Genomic DNA, 24,065 nt, shown 5'->3' on the forward strand with positions numbered 1-24,065 from the left:
AAAGCGGGAGAGAAAGAGGCAGGGAGAGACTTGAAATGTCTCAGTAACATTAAAAACACACCAAATACCCCTTCAGGAGATGAGGTAAGCCGAGGTTAGCCAACCCCGATTCGTTGTGAAATATCAGACAAATCCGGAGCTGCTGTGGCTTTAAATGAGGCCAAGGAAATCTTCTGTTTTTCTTACCCAAATACTTTTTTTCCCCCCTCGTCCTTGCTCCCTCCCTCGTCCCTCCTTCCACCTCGCCGGGTCCCTTCCTCCTTCCCGGTCTCCCTTTCCTCGATCACCCCCCTGGCCCGCCCTCCCCCGTCTGATTAGGCGCGGACCGGGAAGGGTGGGAGTGGTGGGGGAAGCTCTCCCTTTAAGAGGCAGCTTGCAGTGACGAATTGTTGAAATTGCCATTGCAGGATGGCATGCCGCTATAAATTCATTGTTCCACCTCCTCGCATCTTCACAGCGCTCGCGCTGCACTCCGCGCTCGCAGCGGCCGACTGGGGATGACGGCGGGCTGGAGACTCTGCGCCCGAAGGGACACGGACCCGCCGCTCCACTGACTCGCTGCAGGCCGCCCCTTGCATTTTTGTTTTAATTTCTATGGCTTTTTTCTCTCTCTCTCTTGCCTTCCTCCTGGTTTCGTTAGAGTCAAGGAAACCCACAAAATAAGGAAGAAAGTGGGCTCCGGAGCTTGGAACCCTGCTGCCGACGGGTCCCGGGAAGCAAGGGGGCGGGAGGCAGCGCGCACCAGTTGACCGCCTGGTGCGCGGCACCGTCCTTACTTTTCTCGGTGCAGAGATAGTGGCTGCCTTGGGGGAGGATTTGGATTTTGCCCCTTTTCTCATATTTGCTGAATCTCCACAATCCGGCTTGTCTCTTTTTAATTTTTTCCCCCCTTTCCGGAGCACGAACCCAAACATTTTCCAAACCAACAAAGAAAAGTTCGCACGCTGGCACCGCGGCCCGGACGGGCTGGCGCTGCTCCTGGGTCCCCCTCCCTACGACACTTGACTCAACTTGCAAGCAAGTGTGTGTGTGCCCCCATCTCCCGCCCCGGTAATTTCAGAGCGAATAACAAATACCCATCAAGTCCCCGCCGCGCAGCCCCTCCCCGCGGGCAGCGCACTATGCTGCTCGGGTGGGCGTCCCTGCTGCTGTGCGCGCTCCGCCTGCCCCTACTCGCGGCCGGCCCCGCCGCGGCACCTGCCCAGGATAAAGCCGGGCAGCCTCGGGCTGCTGCAGCGGCCGCCCAGCCCCGCCGGCGGCAGTGGGAGGAGGCGCAGGAGCCGGCGGAGCCTCCGGGCCACCCGCACCCCCTGGCGCCGCAGCGCAGGAGCAGTGGGCTGGTGCAGAACGTCGACCAGATCTACTCCGGCGGCGGCAAGGTGGGCTACCTCGTCTACGTGGGCGGCCGGAGGTTCCTCCTGGACCTGGAGCGGGATGGTTCGGTGGGCGCCGCTGGCTTTGTGCCCACAGGAGGCGGGCCGAGCGCGACCGGGCGCCACCGAGGCCACTGCTTCTACCGGGGCACGGTGGACGGCAGCCCCCGATCCCTGGCTGTCTTTGACCTCTGCGGTGGGCTGGACGGCTTCTTCGCCGTCAAGCACGCGCGTTACACCCTGAAGCCACTGCTGCGCGGGCCCTGGGCCGAGGCAGAGACCGGGCGCGTGTACGGAGACGGATCCGCGCGTATCCTTCACGCTTACACCCGCGAGGGCTTCAGCTTTGAGGCCCTGCCGCCTCGCACTAGCTGCGAGACCCCCGCGTCCCCGCCAGGGCCCCGCGAGCGCCCCCCGCGGCACAGCAGCCCCGACCGACGCTGGACGCTGGCTCCGCAGTTCCTGGACCAGTCGGCTCCCTCGTCCGATGGGGGCCAGGGACCACAGACCTGGTGGCGGCGCCGGCGCCGCTCCATCTCCCGGGCCCGCCAGGTGGAGCTGCTTCTGGTGGCTGACGCGTCCATGGCGCAGATGTATGGCCGGGGCCTGCAGCATTACTTGCTGACTCTGGCCTCCATCGCCAACAGGCTATACAGCCACGCCAGCATCGAGAACCACATCCGCCTGGCTGTGGTGAAGGTGGTAGTGTTGGGCGACAAGGACAAGAGCCTGGAGGTGAGCAAGAACGCGGCCACCACTCTCAAGAACTTCTGCAAGTGGCAGCACCAGCACAACCAGCTGGGGGATGACCACGAGGAGCACTACGATGCGGCCATCCTGTTTACTCGCGAGGTAGGTCCAGCCTAGGCGGGTGATTCAAACACTGGTGTTCCGAGGTAGGTCAATGGGGCAGCCATACCGATGGCCTTGAGTCTTCCACAAACTACCTGCCACTCTGGATATGCTTCACTGCTTCTTGCAGGATAACCGCGCAGCCTCCAGCTCCGCTCCTGTGTTCAGGGTAAACTCAGGAACAACCGCCTCCTTAAAGAACCAGACCTGCTTACACAGTCAGTCAATCAGGTAGGATGTCTCTAGTCCGAGATATGGTGTCATAGATGCAGAAATATGAGAAGAAGAGACGAGAGTGTGTGGGGAAATGTAGATAGCTAAGTGGAAAAGGGGGCGAGCAAACTTGTCTTTGAAATCAGGGATCTTCTCTTTTCCACTGAACTCAAAGCTAGAATTTTGCCCATCTTAATGGGATGGGCTTGACGGTTCATCCATTGTACCCACTTTTATCCGTGGCCCTCCTTGGTAATGTCCATGCATTCTTACTTAAACCTCTTCCGCATTAAGTTGAAAGAAGAGTTTCCAAAGGAAGGACTCTTTTTTCAATCTGGCTTCCTAATGAAGTTCTTACATGTTCTCCCAGCTGGAATCTCATTCCTGGGCAGGAAGGAATGCAGGAGGTCGGGAGGACGTGGAAACCCAGTGAGTGAGGTTCCTTTGCTTAGTTGCCCAGTATGGCAACCACTGCCTGCTCCAGTGAAAGGTCACATCCAGCTTACATTTTTGGGGTTTAGATGAATGTTTCTGAAGCCCCAGTGTGGAAAGATCTGGGCAAAGAGTCAAGGCATGGGGAAGAATGTTTTCTCAGGATTTCCTCTTTTAAGGAAGATGGTTACAGGAAGGGAAAGAAATTGATCTTTATAGACCCAGAGGTTCTGGGAAGAACACCATCTCTATTTGCACAATCATGAGACCACCATGCAGGTGGGACATTTAGACACAACGTCTGGGCTGGTTTGGAGCCTGGCGTGCTCGGAGCTCTGAGTCTCGGTGTTCACAGCTCTATTCCAAAGGGCAGTTTTAGGTTATGCCTCTCAGATGCCTGGTGAGAATCGACTTTCAAAGCTCATTCTTTAAGTGTTTGCTATCCACCCAGGAGAGAGGAAGGACAAGAAACTTTGAAATAGTATGCAAAATCATGGGACGAAATGGAGCAACCAGAGTAGGGTAGGACATTCAGTGGTGACTTGCAGGAGATTTTGGACTTACAGAGCTCCACTACCAAATTCTCCTTTCTTTACCAAAGCACCCTGGTATGAAGGAATAGTGTTGATACATTTGGAGTGGAGAAACACTTGTGGTTATGGGGTAGACATAAATGTAAACCACATGTAAACAAAGACAGCGAAGGGCAGCAGTTTAGAGAGAACCCGGCAGGACACAGTGCTATGCACAATGGAAAATCTTTTTCCTCATGAAGTGATCTCCTGGAAACCATCCTTTAATTTCTCTGCACAACATTAACCTTTGAAACGGAAGAACATTCATTTTGTAGCCTTCAGTGTGAAGTTCTCTGGTAAAACTCTTTCTTTCTTATTTGGTTTCCAAGTTTGTGTGTGTGTGAGCAACTTTCCGTGTCTGGATTTTTTTGCTTTCCTACATTACAAGAGGCTGCCAAGAAGGAGGCTCCAGAGAGTTTATGGAAGGAAGTTCTCTAAATACAGGGGAAAAAATACTTTTGTAGGCAAACAGCTCCAAAGAGTAGGTCATTTTAGTGCTTCACTTTCATTTTTGAATGCAAATGCACATTCCATAATTTTTTTTAAATAAATAAAAATCAATAGAAGATGATTACTTCTTACTGCTTGCCCCACGATTTTCCTCACTGCTTCCCTGAAAGAGGCAAAAGTAGTCAGTGATTTAAATGATCTATCTGTCTGTTGCTTTTTCCGGATTTGTTTTGAGTTTGGGTAGCTAACATTTCCTATTTTCCAAGCTCTGAAACCTATCAGTATATTTTAAATAGATAAACGCAGGGGAGAAATGAAGGAACAATCTATCTTAGTGTTAATCAGTATTATAATAACATTTACTTGTCAAAGTAGTCTACACAGAAAGGACTTTGCATGGGCCCTCCATGACCTCCTTGCCAGGCAGCCACACTTTTAGTAAGCAGTTGTCATTTAGTTTGTGGCTGGCCTTCTGGTATATAGATCAAATTTGATGAGAACCAAATATTTGAAAAGCATGTGTTATGAATACATGCACCTAATATAAAAGAATGTTATTAATTAAGGGGCCGAGAAAAATGCTCTAAGTCTCTTCTGTAGCGTCCACTTGAGAGTACTTCAAAAATGTAAAGTTAATCTCCGCCTAATACTTAAGAATGTGGAAAACACATCCTGGGCTAGAGGAGAAATGATCTGAGCTCTTCTGTCCCATGGAAATCAGATATCTTAAGACCTAAAGAAAAGTGTTCACAGCTATTTATTTTCAATGAGAAATACCCAGAGTTGGCACCAGGATCCTACTTTTACAACTCTGTTTTGATGTCAGAAATCCGTTGCTTAGCAGCCAGACGCCAAGGCATGAAATTCATGTTTTGATGGGCTCTGAGCTCTGTTCAAATTTTGTGTCCAGATGTCTTCTGCTAAATTACTTGTTTTTCAGGCATGAAGCAAATGTGTGAGGATATGTTTCCCACCCCTGTTTACTAGCTGAGGCCACCTTGAGTGTTGTGTCTGGGAGTCAGCAGAATAGTGCTAGTAATTCATTTATCAAAGTAACACGCTTCATTGTCAGGACTGTCCCCCAGCGCGTGGTACTGTTCTAATTAGAGAAACTTTAGCACCAGTCAGTTTTCTGGCACAAGAGCCATTTTACATTCTGGAATGGCACCGATGCTGGAATTCACACCGCTTTTGCCACCAAACAGCAGAAATCCAATCTGCCCAGGACTTCATTGAACTTTCCAGAATCCTTTCCTCATTCCCAGCTTCCTCTTTTATTTTAAAGTGTTTTCTTTAAATGCAAACTCTTAAACCTATTTTGGAGACCATGCACTCTTCTTCTTTAGAAGCCAAAGCCCCACCTGCTTGATAACAAAACCGACGATGTTTACCATCCCGACTGGTATAACGCCAGTGAAAGCCTCCCTTATTCATGGATGAAAAGCTTTGACTTGAGACTGAACCAGCTATGATACTATACAATATAAAAGGTTCATTCACTTTTATTATTCATTATCAGTGTGCCAGTTAATAGGCAGTTGTCTCTCAGCTAACTCTGTCTATAGGGGGTGCTTTCTAATGCTGTGGTAGGGACTCTGCAGATACCATTTCTCCTTTACCATCTGGCCTCTGGTTAGGTTTAGACAATAAGGGGCCCTGGAGGGAGACTAGAAACTTGGAGGAGGCAGAAGTATGTGCTTATTTGCTTGCTGGCTGGATTGACAAAAATCGGTCTCCTGTTTCACTTCAAACCCCATTGAAAGCCAAAATGGACACTTAGCAAGGATTTATAGCCTGTAGGTCAACCCCAATCAATAAAAGATGAAATAACTCAAAACTGGGATGACTGGAGCAGATTAACCAGCTCCAGTTGACATTTGAAAAATGAATGATGAATTGAAAGTTGCTAAGAGAGTAGATCTTAAAAGTTCTCATCACAAGAAAAAAAAAATCATAACTGTGTGTGGTAATGGCTATTAGCTAAATTTACTGTGGTAATCATTTCACGATCTATAAATACACTGAATCATTATGTTGTACACTTGAAATTAATATAATATTATAAACCAGTTATATAACAATGGAAAAATAAATACATTGTGAGGAATATTCTGGAAAATTTAAATGTGTTACAGATAATATAGCACAATACACAGAACCTAGTTTGTTATTGAATGTCTCGTGCAGTACATGCCAATAATGCTTTCTGCACACAAGGCACTTGTTCAGGCATCTGGAGGTGGCAAGATGGGAAATTACACCTTCCCGCCAGGGCTTATCACCAGGGCAGAGCAAGCAGATACATGTGCAGGTCACTCTGATGTTAGGAAAATGCTGATAAATGCTACAGCTGAGCTAAATACAAAATCTGCAAAAGGAGAGGGGAGGGAACAATCACTTCTGCCTAGAGATTTTTTTCTTTTTCTTTTATTGACTTGAGAGAGAGAGGAAGGGAGAGGAAGAGAGAGAGAGAAACATCGATGAGAGAGAACATCGATCAGCCGCCTCCTGCATGCCCTCCACTGCGGATCGGCCCACAACCTGGGCATGGAATTGAACCAGGAATTGAACAGGTGACCTCTTGGTGCATGGGTCAATGCTCAACCACTGAGAAAGACCGGCTGGGCCTGCCTATGGGTATTTATACAGGCTTCATTGCACATGTAGACTCAAATTGACCCTTGAAGGATGGTTAGATTTTATTTGGAATCAGCCAGCTTTATGGATATACTATCCATAATATAAGTGATTTTTCAATTAATCTTTTCAACAATCTGAAACCATAGTATCATTATTGCAATTTGACAGATAAGGACATTTCCACGAAGAGAAATAGAAATGATATTTTAAGAGTTACAGCTGACAAACAACAGGGAAGGTAGTCTGTTCTACATCGAATGCTCTCTAAACTAAAAATATTATAATTAATTTATTCAGATATTCAATATGTTCCTAATAGGCAGAGAGGGATTCAGAGGTTTAAAAAGTGGTCCATTTCCTAAGAATCGTTCTAGGAAATAGACAAAGAAATGGGCCATTGCTGTACCTCATGGTGACTTTTATGATAGATGTGGTCATTAGATGTCATGCAAGTACATAAGAAGCCTGCCTAACCCATCTGGTTCAATTTGGAAGAAAGAGTAGGAATTAGCCACATTCATAAGGAGGAGACAGGCACTGTGGACACACACAACTATCATGTGCAGTGTCCCAGAGGCAGCAGGTGGTTCTGTGAAGTGGAGGGGCCGAAATGTGATAGGACAGACAGTATCAGAGTGGAAGGGTGACAGATTAATCTAGAGAAGACAATAACGACCAAATTACTGAAGAAATTGTATGCCACACGTATTAGTCTGCTTGGACTGCTAAAATAAAATACCATAGACTGGGTGGGTTAAACAACAGAAACCTATTTTCTCACAGTTCTGGAAGGTTGTGAAATCCAAGGTTAAGTTTCCAGCCTACTCAGTTTCTAGTAAGAGCTCTCTTCCTGGATTGGGAACTGCCACCTTCTTGCTGTGTGTTCCAAGTCCTTGGGGCCTTTCCATGGGATGTGGGTGGGGGATGGGTGGACAGAGAGAGAGGGAGGGAGAGACTGAGAAAGATAACTCTAGCATCTCTTCCTTGAGGACACTAATCTTATTAGAACAGAGCCCCACCCTTATGATCTCATTTATCCTTAATTATTTGTTATCTTCTAATGGGCTCCATCTCCAAACACAGTCCCACGGGAGATTTAAGACTTCAACATATAAATTTGAGGTGGGGGAGGGGCCCAAGTCAATTTATAGCACTGTGCAAAAGAGTTTAAATGGTAAATTACATTAGAAGAACATCTGTGGAAGAAAACAGCAGTGACCAGAGGTGTGATCTGGAATAAGCCTCCTGGCCTACATAGCTGTGTGGACCCAGTAATCTTCAAAAGGAGGCTCGGGTGGTCTAAATGACAGCAGCGGCACCAGACATGGAGAAGCAGGGATCAAGTCAGAAATGTTAAATTAAGGTGGATGTGCGTTAATTCATTCTTTCTGGCAGAAGGAACATTGAGGCCAAGTTTGGGGGGCAAAACGTGGGTGAGATACACAGAAAATAATGGACACGATGGACCAGGAAGGTTCAGTAGAGGCTGACAGGAAGCCTGGGTTGCATTGTGCAAGGTGGAATGGCGGGCGAAGGTTGTGTCTTTTAAATGTTGGAGGAATGGAGGAATCTTACAGTAAGGGGTCTATTGTAAACACGCACTGCAACTTTTTTATCCACTCATCTGTTGATAGACACGGGTTGCTTCCATATCCTGGCTATTGTAAATAGCTCTGTGATGAACATACGGGTGCATATATTCTTTTGAATTAGTATTTTGGATATATTGGGGGCGAACACTTTGTAAAGTATATGATTGTCTAACCATTATGCTGTATGTACATCTGAAACTAATACAAGATAATATTGAATGTGACCTATCACTAAAAATAAAAATATCTGGGGTCTAAGAAGGTAACCTATTGCAGCATATAGGTAGGGAAGTTACAGATGACAGTGGGATCAGCCTGGGCTGATAGTCTAGTCTGGAAGGAAAGGTAGAATGAATGGGAAAGAGACGACAGCTAGAGGAGGCTTTTGCCAGATGGAGTAGTGACATATAGTGACCTACCATATATGGCAGTAGAGAACCAGAGAGGCTAGTTAATGATGTCACCAGCCTTCTTATCCCTCTTCTCCATATTCTTATTTTTTGGAACATCTTTCCCAGTGCATTTCGTATATTTAGTATGACTCTAAACTACTAAGTTATGCCAAACACACAAAAGAGATAAAGGCTATATTGTATTATATGTTGCAAAAAAAAAAAAAACTAGCTTGACCAAGCTCAACTTATGAATGTAAAAGATAAGAGTAATGTTGACAATAACCTATGTAATGATCTAACGGTACCATGGTGAAGTAGGTTTGGGAATTGGAATCTTTAGACATAGGTTTGAATCTCAGCTTCACTAGTCTCGAGCTACCAACTCTGAACACTTACTGTCCCTGAACTTTAACTTCTGTATCTATAAATTGGAATGTTTTCATTTAATACCAACACATGTATAACTGGAAAGCTATAGAGATCACCTGGTCCAAATTCCTTATGTTAATAATGAAGGAACTTTGTTTCAAAGCATACAAATGACTTACATGATGATTCTTACCCATATAGTTAGAATTAAAAGCAATCACTCTTTCATTTGTTATCTCTAATTAGCTTCCGTTCCCATTCACCAAAATGACTCTTCCAAGCATCTACTCTCCTCAACCCACAGCTTGTTCTATTCCTTCTTCTCCTTCTTCTTACTGAACATTTATCAGAGACATTTCCTGTCTTGGAACTCTGGGCCCAGACTGTCTTTCTAGCTTCCTCGATAGCCCTGAACCTAACACATGCTGTCTACTCCATCCCCAACAAACTTCATATCATTTCCAAAACAGACCCTGCCATTTACCACCTCTTGTCAGATTCACCAATGTTTCCTTGTTAAAGTTTCCTTCCTCTGAGACTGTCAGACTTCTGTTTACCCCTCAAGATCCAATTGCCTCCTTCCAAACACCTTTATTGATTCCCCAAAAGAGAGCTCATCAATTCCTCTTCTGTGCTCCCTCAACAATCTGTTCATAACAGAATGGCACAATATGCTCCCCTCATAACATATTTGTTTTGTTCACTAGATCCTCATGTTTCTTAAGGGTCAGGATCAGCTCTTATTTTATTGTGTACCACAGTGTCAGCACTTAGCACAGTGTCTGGCAGATTTGTGGGCACACCATAATTGTTTGAGGAATAAATACACTTGGATTTTCTGGCCCTTAATCCAGCTGGGCTCTGTGTGTGGCATTACTTAGTTGTATCAGAAGCATGAACAGAGATTGCATAAGATGGGTTATTATAATGGTTGGACTAACAGATTCAATTAATGTAGTCTCTACTGAAATCCAGATCAAGGCCTTTATTGTTGGGGTAGCCAGAAAGGCAAATGATACCTCAAGAAACAGATCCACAGGGATTGTGGATTGCAGTGTGTAAATGTATGTTTGTGTAATATTATGACTAGAATACGTTTCACACCAGAATAATTATTCTATCACAAATCCTTCTTCAAAGGAATTGGGTGACAGATAAACATCCTGGACTAGATAAACCCTCTTCTATGCCCTTCCTTTGAGCTCCGCACTTGCCATTACCAGGTGGTGATATCTATAGTAACAGAACTTGCTGTTATTTAACACCAAATTCTCCTGTACAAGGTATTCTTCCTTCTCTTGGCTGCTGTTCCTTCAGTTGTGATGACATGTGCTCTTATTGGCATGTGTTTCCTTTTAGCTCCTTTCCTTTTTAGCACATTTATGCTGCAGGAGAGACCAGTCTTCTGGGCAAGGCTAGAAATCCTACAACTTCTGTTATTTGTTTTACTTTGAATGTTCACATCTGCTTGGTTTATTTTTACCACCCAGTACTGACCACCAGGATTCTCCAAGTTCTACTATCTTCTTGGCATCCGCTTCTCAAAGTAGTATACTTTGCTTGGCTCTCTGCCCCCAACTCCAACTGCAAGACTAGGTCTGGGGTACTGTTAGTTCTTCTAAATTCCATCATAAGTCACAGATATTGCCATATTCATAATGGCCAAAATCATCTTAAATGGTCAAACCTGGTGAATGGTTACCATGCCAATGACCTCCCTATCAAATCTTTATCGGTCTTAATGACCACCTTGGCTCCATTTTTCAGTCAGATACAATGTCCCGGTCTTGTCTCCTGGCCAAAACCACACCACAAGCCCATTGGTTCAGTCTCTGCACACCCATGCAATCCTCATTTATTAACTTTTTACTACGTCTCCCATTGCATTACTGACTATCAATACCATGGTGATAAGATACTGATCCTGTATGAAAAGAACCCCTTTAACATAACAAAGATATAACTTACCTTCAGATCTACACTAATCAAGCAGAAAAAACTATTGTGAGCACTAATTCATTTACCTCTTTTGTGAATACTGTATGTGACACGTTTCTTCAGTATTCTTTCCCTCAGATCCAGATGGGTGGATGGATAGATGTTAGATAGATAGATAGATAGATAGATAGATAGATAGATAGATAGATAGATAGATGATAGATAGATGATAGATAGATAGATGATAGATAGATAGATGATAGATAGATGATAGATAGATAGATAGATAGATAGATAGATAGATAGATAGATAGATGGTAGATACATAAATAGATTATAGATAGATAGATGTTATTGTCCTGATAGTATTCTTACTCCTACTGTGAATAATAATATAAATGTCTATAAATTTCAAATATGGTTCTCACCTGTGAATATTGTTATCAATCACCATAAAAAAATAGACATGGGTGTAATGTGCTATATTCTTAATAATTTGATGCACAAGTTGAATTTTTATACATTGGAAATGAACATTGAATCACAAAGACTAACAGGCATTTATTGTTCATCGTGAGGATGAAACCATAACTGGACTGCCAAGGTTTGAAACTGTGAATTAAATGGAAAGAGTGCCACTTTACATAATTATAGTGACAGAAATATAGAGTGACTATGTAGTCAAGGGGTTTAATCAGTGTGTTTTTTTTTTTTAAATAGCTGCTTCTGATCATAATTTTATCACATGCACACATTTCCATGGCAAAGAGCGAATGCGTTTGATGCAATTCAAGAACGACAAGGAGGATTGATGGCCTCTAATGAGCAATTGATTAGCAGTAAACATAGAGATATGAAAAATCCAGATTGAAGTTTGTTCAGATCAGGAGGGCCATTTCCACTTGCTCCAGCTCTTCAAGACTATTAATGAAATAAGAGGCCAGCAGAGGAAACAATTCTTGGATTCTATTATTCTATTTGAAGATAGCGAACCCCAACTTGTGAAGATAAACATAAATCTTGGTTTACAAAAGCATGTGTGTGCAGAAATAACTGAGAGTTCTAGCAATTCACTTAAACTATGACCTAGGTCTTTGGTCTTATAGCTACTAAAATGATTGAGGGAAAAATGGATTAAAAATGTATTGTACTATATTATTATCTCAAAGACTGAGTATTTTGCAAAAGCGTGTTCCAATTTCAATTTTAAAACTACTAATTTGTTCTCAACAGCTGTAATTTGAGAGCCCACGGGATGACATAGAAGAATACACAGGAAACTTGGGTTGGCTGTTGTTGGTTTGGTGACTTGATTCACCAAGGCTGCTTGGCTGAGATCTCCACTGTCTGAAACTATAATAAGATGGCAGCCACAGTGTAATTCATCACAGCTGGGACCTCATAACACATGGAACACAATAAGAACCTTAAAATGTACTAGAGAGATTATAGGATATATCTTTTAAACATTTTCCACCTTGGTTGGATTTTTATGTGGCAAAGTAGAGAAGAGTTAGAAGAATATGTTGACCATGAGTAGGTAGCATTCGTGAGGTAGTAATAACATCATCTTGTGCTGGTTTCCTGCAGTCCGTTGAGGTCTTACTAGCACACAACATGTTAAAGGTGTGTGAGGTCTGCATTGTGACTGATAGTACACCACAATTCCCCTCAATTAAGCAAATGTTTGTTGAGCTCCTGTCATAAGCCAGACATTGTAATAATGGGGATACAAAGATGATACCTGTAATAGAAACAGCACATGTTATTTCAACTAGTAAATCATCATCTTTATACTAATTAATACTTTTTAAAAAATCTGTTTATTCTGGTTATTTACGTATGGCTTACTAGGATACTATCTTGCTTTTTTTGGATATAAATGTACACACTGTCAATATTTATTGAAACAGTAGTCAAGCATAAGAAATTCTAATGTCCATTATACATTCTAATGTCAAATAGCATTTAAGGGAAAGTTTATTGTGATAGATCTATCATGTAAAAAATTTTGTCTTGTATTTTCTCTTTATATGTCTCGATTTTAAATTGTTCTATAGATGTCTTTTTTTAAATCTAAATCTATAGTTTGTAACCATTAGTATGGTATGATCATGGGCCCCTTTCAGAATCTCTTAAAATACAACCTCTCCCCTGAAAATTGCATACACTCGCTTATATAAACACAATATATAACATGTATTATCTGAGGATTGACCAGATTGAGAAATACTACATTAAATACTGTGAATAAGAATGCATACATTTCTGAAGACACAACCTGTGAAATGACAACTCAACTTGGAAATTAGGAGATGATCTTTCAAGGAATTATGCTTTAGATTAAAATTTAGTTTCCCATCCAAATTACTGATAAGTTGATATTCTGCCACAAATATGTGATTGCCGTTTGCCCCTGTGATAGAAAATAAATGATTAGACCAGGCTTCTGATAAAGTTAGCATGCATCTAGGTCGGAATATTAGGGCTGTCCTAAGCATGACCATATGTGAAAGTGATCCATGACCTGTGTGTCTGCATACATGGTGTATAGCTTTGTGAAGGCTCCGTCTGTGATGGTAAAGGGCAAGCTACAATCCTCCGACATCTTTTTAAATGTAATTGAGTCCTCTTACCCTTCTGTGCTCCTGGGGCTCAGAGACGCTTAGAAGAGTCAATGCCATGAGTTTGCTTTTAGACTGTTTCCAGAGCTGAACAGGTGATGCCATAAACATACCCCAGGGCTGCCTTTTGCGGTGAACACGTGGTTCTCCAAGGTGGACCCTTTTGGATGTAAATTGATTTTAATGATTTCTTTCTTTCTCCTGGGAAGGATTTATGTGGGCATCATTCATGTGACACCCTGGGAATGGCAGACGTCGGGACCATATGTTCTCCGGAGCGCAGCTGTGCCGTGATTGAAGACGATGGCCTCCACGCAGCTTTCACTGTGGCTCACGAAATTGGTATGCAGTGCCTTTTCTCTTCCCTCGCCAAGCCAAACACGTGTGACAGCTGCAGCAGGACCCGAAATGCTTGGCGATGAGTTCCAGATTTCTCCTGGTTCGGATGTACTCTTGGGGATTACATTTGTTTATATTTGCACTTTTAGGGTTAACGAATAAGGGAGAGGGAAGGCAAAGTCAGGCATACAGTCGATGTTTCCTGTCTGACAGTGTCACTGAAAAGTGTAAGGGAAATTTGCTACTGTCTTTTAAGCATCCTTCAATGACTCTTAGAGGACCTCTTTCTCAGTTGACTATGGAACTCAGAGATGTTCCTCCTAGAAGTTACTCAAGACTCTATTAACGCGTGCAGAGCTAAGCACTTTGCACACAAATTTATCATGTTTTCTTTCATTGTGAGTGATAATGGTCTGGCCCATCAAAGGTAATCCATAGCTTATGGTAAATATTCCTGTCTCTTTTTTAATAGCGAAGCATATAAAACCAAACTCAACAGTCAACAGGGTTTGTTTTAAAATGTCATTTAACTGATCTGTTTGTCATAAGAAACACATCGGAACCCTAAAACTAGAAGTATAGGATTGAGTTCACTGTTGAAAAATATCCTAACAGTTAGGAATATGTGTTTCCTATTCATTGACCTAGGCTACTATGTAAATGAGAGGTGAGTTTAGGATTTAGGATTAGATGTTAGAATTAGACACATCTAGGCTCAGTTCTGGCTAAAGTACTTTCTACATGTGCCACATGGGTCTCACTATTTAAACTTTCGAAGCTTTAGTTTTTATATCTGAAATATATGAATAACAGGGCCTGTTTCATGAAGTCATTCTCAGGACCAAATTGGGTAGATTGTAGATACCATCTGTTGTTGATATCCTTATAGACATCTGTTTTGCTTTTTAGTTAAATAGTTCATTTACATTTTTAATGTGTGTATCACCTTTTAGCATCATCTTTGGAGGGGAAAATTTGAAAATTACTGTAATTTTTTTGCTATATTTTATTGAACAAATTTAGCGTTTTGAGCTAACACCCTCATTTTTAAATAGAAGTTAATACTTTTTTCACATTCCTAGTAGATGATATTCCACAAGGTGTTGATTTCTAGTTTCTATGTATTCTTTGGGAAGTTAAAATAACTTCCAATCAAAGGTGTACTTGCATAAGTCAGTGTATTGCAGCAGTAAAATAGAGAACAGTAATTAAATTTTAATTCTTATGTATTAATCATGACGTTAATTTTCTTACCTGACACTCTTCTTATAATATAAGCAAACAAAGAAACAACATAATGTATTTGTTACATAAGAAACTATTCAGAGGCACCGCTGATAATAATTCAATATAACACCTCATTCATTGAGCATCTTCGGCTCACGGAGCCCAAGATCTCAGATGAAGCCCAGCTCTGTCTTCGTAGTCTGTGTTTTGTGTCAGGCCAGTCATTTAGACACTCTAAGAGTCCATTGCTCTGTGTTGTGCTGGGCTAGAAGAACTAATTTTTTATTAAAATATAAATTCAAGTGTATTTAATTAAGGCTTCTGATATATAACTGTGCTTCATATAAATATTTAACAAACATGCAGAAGAAAAAGTATTTGTCTATATGAGATCTATATGAGAGAGATCTATTTTTTATCTATTGTTGAGAGTATTACAGATGTTCCCCCTTTTACTTCCCTCATCGCCCTCCTCCACCCGGTTCCTGCCCCACCCCAGGCCTTATTTTTAAGACCCATATGCCATTTGAGCTTCAAGGGATGGGATTATGTCTTCATCTGTCTCTCGCTCATGCCCTATTAAAAGTAACTGATTAAAAATACAGCCTGGGCCCTGGCCGGTTTGGCTTAGCGGTAGAGCATCGGCCTGTGGTCCAGTGAGTCTTGGGTTTGATTCCGGTCAAGGGCACATACCTCAGTTGCAGTCAGTCCTCAGTTGTGGTCGGGGTCGTGCAGGAGGTAGCCAGTTGATGTGTCACTCTCACATCAATATTTCTCTCTCTCTCCCTCCCACTCTATCTGAAGATAAATAGAAAAATATCCTCAGGTAAGGATTAAAAAATATACTTGTGTGTGTGTGTGTGTGTGTGTACACACATACAGCCTGGGGCCTGGGAGGGGGGGGGGGCTTGGTTGGTTGGAGCATCGTTCTGTGCACCAAAAGGTGTCGGGTTCGATTTCTGGTCAGGATACATACCTAGATTGCAGGTTTGATCCCCACTTGGTCACAACAGGTGCATGAGGTCACCTACTGATGTTTCTCTCTCACATTGATGTTTCTCTTTCTCTAGCTCTAAAATCAATGAAAACATATCCTCGGGTGAGCATTTAAGAAAAGCTACAGCCTCATATAGCTCCTCGCTCAACATTTATTGCATGTCTGTGTTCACGAGTGAGTAAGCTGCAGAAATGTGAGCGCTGCCCAGGAACCGGCCACCTGCCTCCTCTGCATCAGGGCCTCGGAGAGATTAGTCCAAACACTCAACAAGATTAGAATGAAACAGAGGAGATTTGTAAAGTACACCAGCAATTAATCACCACTCTTCAGAGTAATGGAAGTCCCATAAGAAAGATTCTAAGCCTCTGGGAAGACAGAGGCTGGTTCTTCCCAGTTTGGGGAGAGGGAAGGGCTGTTTCATGGTCGGTCTGTAGTGATCCCTTTCCCCACTGTGACGGACTACGGGACACTTCCCTGTAAGAGAACACCCCCCCCCCCGCAGTAATGCGTCTTCTTGGGGGCTGCATTGACTCTCCAGACCGAGCTAGAGTGAGGAACCTCCCAGCATCACCCTTCCCAGCTCTCCTGAATCCCGAATCCTAAACCGAGGGTCTCGAGTCACGCAGGCAGATGCAGTAGTCTGACAGGCAAGATGCCAGAGACTGATGGGAACAAATGCTGTATTAAAACTAGATATGTGCGATACAAATTCTTCTTAATGGTCCAAAAATATTGAACATAGTTTGCAAGACAACAATGTAGAAGAAATGTGGGTTTCTAGATGAAAAGTCAAACTGAATCGTTGACATATGACTAGTACCTGGAGTCCCCTTTAATTTCTCGGTTAGACCCCTTCTATTTACTTCTTTAGACTTCCCTATAATCCATGCTCCAATCAAACTCTGCCTACTTAATTTCCCTTCTTTTGCATTACATATGGCCCGATCTGAGAACTTCAGGGTATGAGTATAGAGGAATATGGATATAATTCCCCTTTCATAAAGGGATCTGGCTTTCATTCATTTTCTAATTGCTTAGTTATTCTTTAATTTCACTTTTTGCCTAAAAATTGTGAACACGTGTGTTATAATATGAGCCTTACAAAATTTAGAGAAGATAACCTTACAAAACATTTCCTGATCATCTGCATGTAATTACAGTCTCGCCTCTGCAGCCAGTGTGTTCTTGGGTGATGCTGCTTCTGGGTCGATTTCCAGTGCTGTAGTTGTGGGTGGTTGCATGAAGCCCTGTAACAAGCTACCATGCTCTGGATTCTAATTCTACTCCATCCTTCTCATGTAATTTCCTCCCTTCCCATATATCAGACATACATTCCTTTTCAGATTTGGAGGTTGACAATACAGACTGCGTAGGGTGATGAAAGTGACCTTTCGAAACCTTGGTTTGGCTGAGTGTTCGAATTCGCTTGAGCCCATTTCAAAATGTGCAGTTTGCTTCACTCACACAGACTGTAAATATGTTACTAGGCTCAAAACATAAGCTGAGGAGACCATGTTCAGGCTGTTTCATATTTTTTCTTCTTTATTTCTGCTATAAGCTGTGAAGCATATATTTGGTTAAGGAAGACACTCACGAACCAACTTGAAACGTTTCAGAATGCCCCGCTGTGTCCTCTTTTTATAGAGAGAGGTTTAAAAGACAAAGTCACTGTACTTGAATCAGCCTTTTCTTTGTCCTTTTATTGCCTCCATCTGAAAAATTTTCATATTGAGCATTAAGACGTGAGATAAAGAGAGACCAGCCGGAAGTCCCTTCTGGCCCCTCTTCTATCCACGACGTTCAAGTCGGAGTGAAGTGGGTTAAGTGAACAGTTGGCAAAGTGACTCTTTTCATGTCCCGCATGTTAACTGGAACACTTCTCTTTCCCTGCTGCTTCTTTCTAAGGAAGACCTAGATTTTGGAGGTGCAAACTCAACTGATGCCAATGCAGTCTTCTGGAAAATAGATTTTGATCACCCTCGACTCTCGAGAGGCAGCAATTCTTTGTCTTCCTTCTTTCTATGTTACGTGCATGTAAACATGGACCCAGTCGATTGGACCTTTATGAAAGTTGCTTTAAACCATCAAGAACACAGTCCCCATCCCTGTTCCTTGAGCGCAGGCAAGAATGTGGCTACAGCCACTTTACAATCCAAATGTGAGCTATAGAAAGTTTCAAGGGAATGTAAGTTTATATTTTGAGTTTGTATTTTTAACTTGTCAAACTTTTATTATCAGCTTGTAATAATAAAGATTTCACCTGCTGCACACATGGTTCTTCAAAATAATAATTTTATTGATGTTGGGCCAGCTTCTAATACAGCGGGGGGAACAATCTGATTTTATTTAGACTAATGAAATCCATGATTTGCAAACTTGCCGGAGCTTTGCTTTATGGTAGTTAATTAGAAAACATGCTAAGTGAATCTCTTCGCCGTGAACGAGTCCAAAATGCTTCCTAAGCTAAAAGCAGGCAACTGAAAAAGCGGAAGCCAGCTACTCGGCTGGAGACGTGGGAAGTGGTGGAGACACAAAGCAAGGCTGCCGGTGTTTTGCTGTGGTCAGAGCGAGTTCTCCGGTTGTGCTGATCTGCGTGTGACTCTGCTCCCGTAGATGATTAGATTAAACAAGGCCATGTTTTGAAAAGCTGCAGAGGCCCTGGAAACACCGCAGACCAAAGCCAAGTGCGTAGAGTCAGATGTCAGGGCTGGCTGTGGGATGTGAAGCCAAAGGAAGCTAGGATTAAACTTGGTATTTACTCCCAAACCCGTAGCTTGAATCAGCGCGAACTGAGCGTTTTTTCTATGCCGTTTGGGACAGTGCCACACTGTGTCTTTCTTGGGCCCAGATGAAAGGTGGGAATAGGTCTTTACTGTCTGTCTAGCAGCATTAAGAGATTTAGTGTTTAGTGACAGCTGTCTGTTTTTTAATCAACTCCCAATTCATATTTCTTTAGGGGAGGCCTGTAGACTGCCTGCCATATGTGGAAAACCAACCAGTTGATGGTGGCTCAAAAAGTAAATATATCACACACTTCATGCGTGATTTTTTTTTCTTCTTATGATTAGAAATGTCCCCTTCTGTCCCAAATCAAGAGTGTCTAGAATGTTAAAATTTACCAAAACAACCGAGGACTGGAATACGCATAAGTGAAAGTGTAACAAACCCAGGAGATCAGTGAAAACAACCAAGTAGCTAACAATAACTGGGCATTGGATAATTGTCAAGCCTAGGTTCTAAGCACTTTGCATCTTTGATATCATTGAATCCTCAGAAAATGCCATAAAGAAAGAAATATCAATGGGTCACCCAAGAGAGGAGGAAACTGACATACAGAGAGATTTCTAAACATGTCAAAGGTCAACAACTAGTATATTGCTAACATTGGAACCCATTTTATCTGAATCCAGAGTCCAAGATTTTGATACTATCCTCTCTCGTCTAATGGTTTGTTGATGCTCATTTTGAAGGAGACAATCTTGAATTTGATTCAAAAGGATATTGACACAGCTAGTAATCAGGTGAAAAAAATTAGGTTTTGTTCCTTCCAGTTGATGCAATATTTATTATTTGTGTTTAACGTTTTGAAATGGGAGCTTAAGAGTTTTATTATTTTTACATAAGAATTTGCATTTGAATAGACATGTGCAATTCGGTTATTGGCGCTCCCGGCTTTCTTCTGCAAGGATTCTAGATTCTGATCCCATGTGAGCTATTGGCTCACTTTTCAACCCCTTGGCAAGACCTTCTTGCACCTCAATAATCCCAGCTGGAAAATTAGGTAAAATAAAAACATGATTTCATTAAGAGACAGATGCTTCAGCTGGGCCGTGCTTTCTTAAGTAAACACATTACGGAGCTTCTTGTGACATATTTTTAGGATGTGGTGCTTGTTGTATCCCCTCGTCCATTGGTCACTCTGGGGTCAAGAGTCAAGAGCTTGAAATTCTGTTTAACTTGCAGACCAAAGTTTAGAAAAACAACCAATTTCCTTCCTGAGGTTAATGTTATAAGTCAGCCCTGGTTGTACAGTAATACCTGAGTTGAATAAGAAGCTGAACTAACATTTTCCTTTAAAGTAATGTGTCTTTACCCAGGTGAACATTATCTCAGATTTTCTAACACCAGATTCACTTGTGAATTTAGGGATGCAAGATGATTTTAAAAATATATATTTTAAATATTAAAGATGAAATTTATTTAATAAAATGACATCCATTGGTCAATTTAAAAAGGTGATTATCCTAGCAGAAAAATTGTTACGTGACTAATTGTTTGCTACATGAACTCACAATATAACTCAGACTATAGTGTTTGCTTTGACATAGTTTATCATAAAATTCATTTCTTTAGCCTAATTGAAATGCACTCCTTCCTGATATCACTTTGGGTGATGGGCACTTATTAACAAGACTTCTGTATTTATGATGTGCTTTAATATGTATTAAGAATAGATCAGTATTATCTACAAAAGCATTTATGATTTACACCTTGATCTTAAACAGTAAGATACAATTGCTGTGGCTGCCTCACTTTCGAAAATACTGGATTAGACAGTTATATTATTCTCTATATTTTATTATGACCTCTCTAATACTCTTTTTTCTTATTTAGTGTATAAATACAAATGTCATTAACAAGTGCACCCATTGCACACATGTATTTGATCTTAATTGCCTCAGGATTTTACATCAATTGAGAATTAAAGATTCACTAAGGAAAATGGTAATGTTAGACAAGATGGCTTAATTAAAATAACTGTTCTTCAGTCTTCTGAATGTCTACTTCTTATAAGTGGTTGCAAATACAAAAGTAGTTTTTTCTTTTCTTGTTAAATATGTTTATGTTGATTTTTTACAGAGAGAGGGAGGGAGAGAGAGAGAAAAAACATCAATCAGCTGCCTCCTGCATGCCCCCTACTGGGAATGGAGCCCACAACCTGGGCATGTGCCCTGACCAGGAATCCAGCCAGGACCTCCCAGTCCATGGCTGACGCTCTGACCACTGAGCCACACAGGCCAGACTAGTTTCTTCTTAAATCAAGACGTTGGGACCTCTACTTGAAACCCAGACAGTGAATTGTCACCTTAATCCACTAGGAGTTTTCACTTCGTGTTTTACCTAGAGAGCGTGGTTAAGCTTTCTCTAAGCTCTTCTTTTACCCTCCGGAATTACCTTGAGTCTCTTCGCCTTTCTTTTCCTGCACTTTGACTTGAGAAAGATGAATCTCTCTGTCTTTCCAAGGGTAACAATGGCTTTTCTGTGGGTTTCTGGAATCCATCCCCCTACCTTCTCCAAGGCCCCACCCTTCAAATAACTTTGCTTGTGTTGTTCTAAAAACGCATCATAAAATACATTTTTAATGAAAACGACGAGTCACTCTAGGAGTTGTAAACCTTTTCTCCAAGATTCCGTTACAGTCTTCACTTGCTGTTTTTCTCTCCGGGGCACGTGTGTGAGTCCCAGCCACGCTAAGGCAGCTGGAGGCAGCTCGTTGGGAGAAATACTTAATCTCCCTTCCACATCTGTAATTTTAAATATCTCTGTGAGTGATTTATGAGCAAACTCTCCCTGGAAAAGGCGATGCCCTAGGCGGTCAATGACATCATGATAAATTCTGATTTCCCTTCACAACATGTACTCAAAATATATTGTTGTCAGCTGGGACATTCCATTTTAAATTTCCTAGATGCTGGATTTTTCTCTGTGAATTAGCTGTTAGTGTTCTAGTGTGTTGTCTTTGCCGAGAGTGTCCCCTTTAAAACAGCTTATGCTTCTACGTGCACCTTGCCATGTTAGGGGTCGAAGACATTGGCACATTTCATACCTGGCATTCGATGTCTTAGCTTAATGACTGGGGGATCACATTTGCAAACTACCACTTCTTTTCCTGCTCACAGCTTTTGGTATGTATGTCACGTCTTTCCTGAAGAAGATCCAACATCCCTCACATTGATCTTCCATTTTCATTCCTGTCTGGCTCCGGCAAGGAAGTCACATGGGTCTCTGTCGCTGTGCCCTGGTTCCAGCGACTGTGCTCCTGGCTGCCTGTTTCTTTGGGTGCTGAAATGTTCTTCATCCTGCCCATGACTCTCCTTGCCCTTGAGAGAGCATGGCCGTCCCAGCCAGCTGACACACTTTTTTCCCGGAGGACGGACCATCTATCCAGAGTGAGTCTCTCTTAACGGACACTCAAGCAAGTCCGTCCCTGCCTCACTCTCGGAGATCTTAGGAAATTCACATTCCCTTTTAGCTCTCGCTGAAGTGGAACTCAGATTTGTTCATGCTCAGCATGGCAATCTTCTCTGATGGCCACGTAAGAATTTCCTATATGAATCTTCAGCAGAAATGAAGTCGCGTTAACAAATTAGTACATTTAGGCAGCATGAAAGTCACAATAGCATGCCAAAATATACATAAAATTATACAAAACTTTTACTAAATAAATGGCTTTGCTTATGTTATTGAGATCTTTAAAATTATATGCTTTACCACACTACAGGAAAAAAAAAATTGAGGTACTCTCTCAGGCCCCTCAAAGTGAATTTGGTGATTGCCACATGGCCTGCATTTTAAATCAGAAATCTAAAACCTACCCTCTAAATGAAGGGACAGTCCCTTCATGCACTAATACACATAATAATGCAATAATAGCATATGCAAAGTGCTGTTTATTTATATAGATTTGGAGAAAAATAAAGCTATTAGTCCACTACATAAATATGCCTACCTTACAAAATAGAATGCAAAAGTTTACTTTTTTATTTTTTGGTACGTGCTCCTAGCAAGAACTGAATCTGGGACTCTCTGGTCCGCAGGCCGACGCTCCAACCGCTGAGCCACACCAGCCAGGGCAAACTTTACATTTTTTAAAATATAAAACCTTGATTCAAATAAATATCTTGTTGCAGAGGTCACTTTAGGCCACTTTCCCTCTTTTATGCCAGGGTAAAAAAACGCAAGTGTGAAATTTCCCCACAAACCCCAGTGTCCACTGATAAAGACTCTACCTTGGAAAAACTCAAGAAGCACAGAGTGCATTCTAAACCCATGTTTGATGTACTAAGTCACCTTAAGCCATTTCAAATAGGACATGAATGAAAGGTTCTGTTTTTCTGTGAGCTGTGGGTTCCCTGAAAAGCTCAACCTACCACCTCAAAGCTGGAAAAAAACCCTCCCGTCTTCTTTCGCGTGTTATCTGGGGTGTACCTTGCAGACTGCGATGCACGTTCATGCTACTTACCAAATAAAACGTGACTGCTGGTGAGGCGTTTTCCCAAAGAAAACTTGCTGGTCTAGTAAATGCTATTGAAGTAAATAACCTCCGAAATGGCATAAAAATGTTGAGCCTCAGACGGTCACCAAGCCCGAGCTACTTAATTTCAGCCATAGCAGCAACCAGCTGCTCCGTGGACAACTTTGTTATGAGGTGTTGGTGATTTAACAAGTTGGCCAAAAGTCGTTGGAATGCAGTGTGAACGATTTCATCTCTGTTGTGCTTCACTGGTACACCCTGGACTTTTTTGGTGAAATGACCCAAGTTCTTGCCTTTGGCATTCAGAAACCCACAGAGAATGCAGCAATCATTTTTCAATAGGATTTTCTACATTCTTGTCTAGTGGTTTGTGTACGATTCTATAATTTCAATAGGATTTTCTACATTCTTGTCTAGTGGTTTGTGTATGATTCTATAAACTTCTGCGAAAAGGCTACCCCAAGTATCTATTTCCTACTTTTCAGTTTCTAGACTGCCACCCCCGATTTATTTTTAATAGTATTTTAGATTTAGCACACCATATCATGGTATCCTTAGACTATGTAAAAATTAATCTTTTGTAATAAGAACCAATTGAGTTGGATCATAAGAACATGGTCACGAACTCTGTGATATAATATCGACGTTGTAGAATGGAGAAGGCAGTGGTTGGTAGCCCGGAGAAGATGGTTGGGAGGCATAAGCACAAGTGCCACCTTGTTGAGTGATTTTGGACAACCCTTCCCAATATATTTTTTGCTCTTCAAGCTCTAACACTCCATGATGGGCATCTT

General features: G+C 42.1%; 1 protein-coding gene across 1 annotated transcript in view; it reads left to right on the forward strand.

The window, feature by feature from the left end:
* The first annotated feature begins 991 nt into the window (after positions 1-991).
* ADAMTS5 (ADAM metallopeptidase with thrombospondin type 1 motif 5) overlaps positions 992-24,065 on the forward strand; it is a 44,578-nt gene continuing 21,504 nt past the window's right edge. Inside the window, exons 1-2 of the mRNA XM_036243149.1 lie at positions 992-2,225; positions 13,663-13,795. Coding sequence (XP_036099042.1) covers positions 1,122-2,225; positions 13,663-13,795 — 1,237 coding nt within the window. The 5' untranslated portion in view covers positions 992-1,121. The remainder of the gene's footprint in view (positions 2,226-13,662; positions 13,796-24,065) is intronic.

The sequence above is a fragment of the Molossus molossus genome, unplaced genomic scaffold, assembly GCF_014108415.1.
Source record: "Molossus molossus isolate mMolMol1 unplaced genomic scaffold, mMolMol1.p scaffold_m16_p_5, whole genome shotgun sequence".
Classification (NCBI taxonomy): Eukaryota; Metazoa; Chordata; class Mammalia; order Chiroptera; family Molossidae; genus Molossus; species Molossus molossus.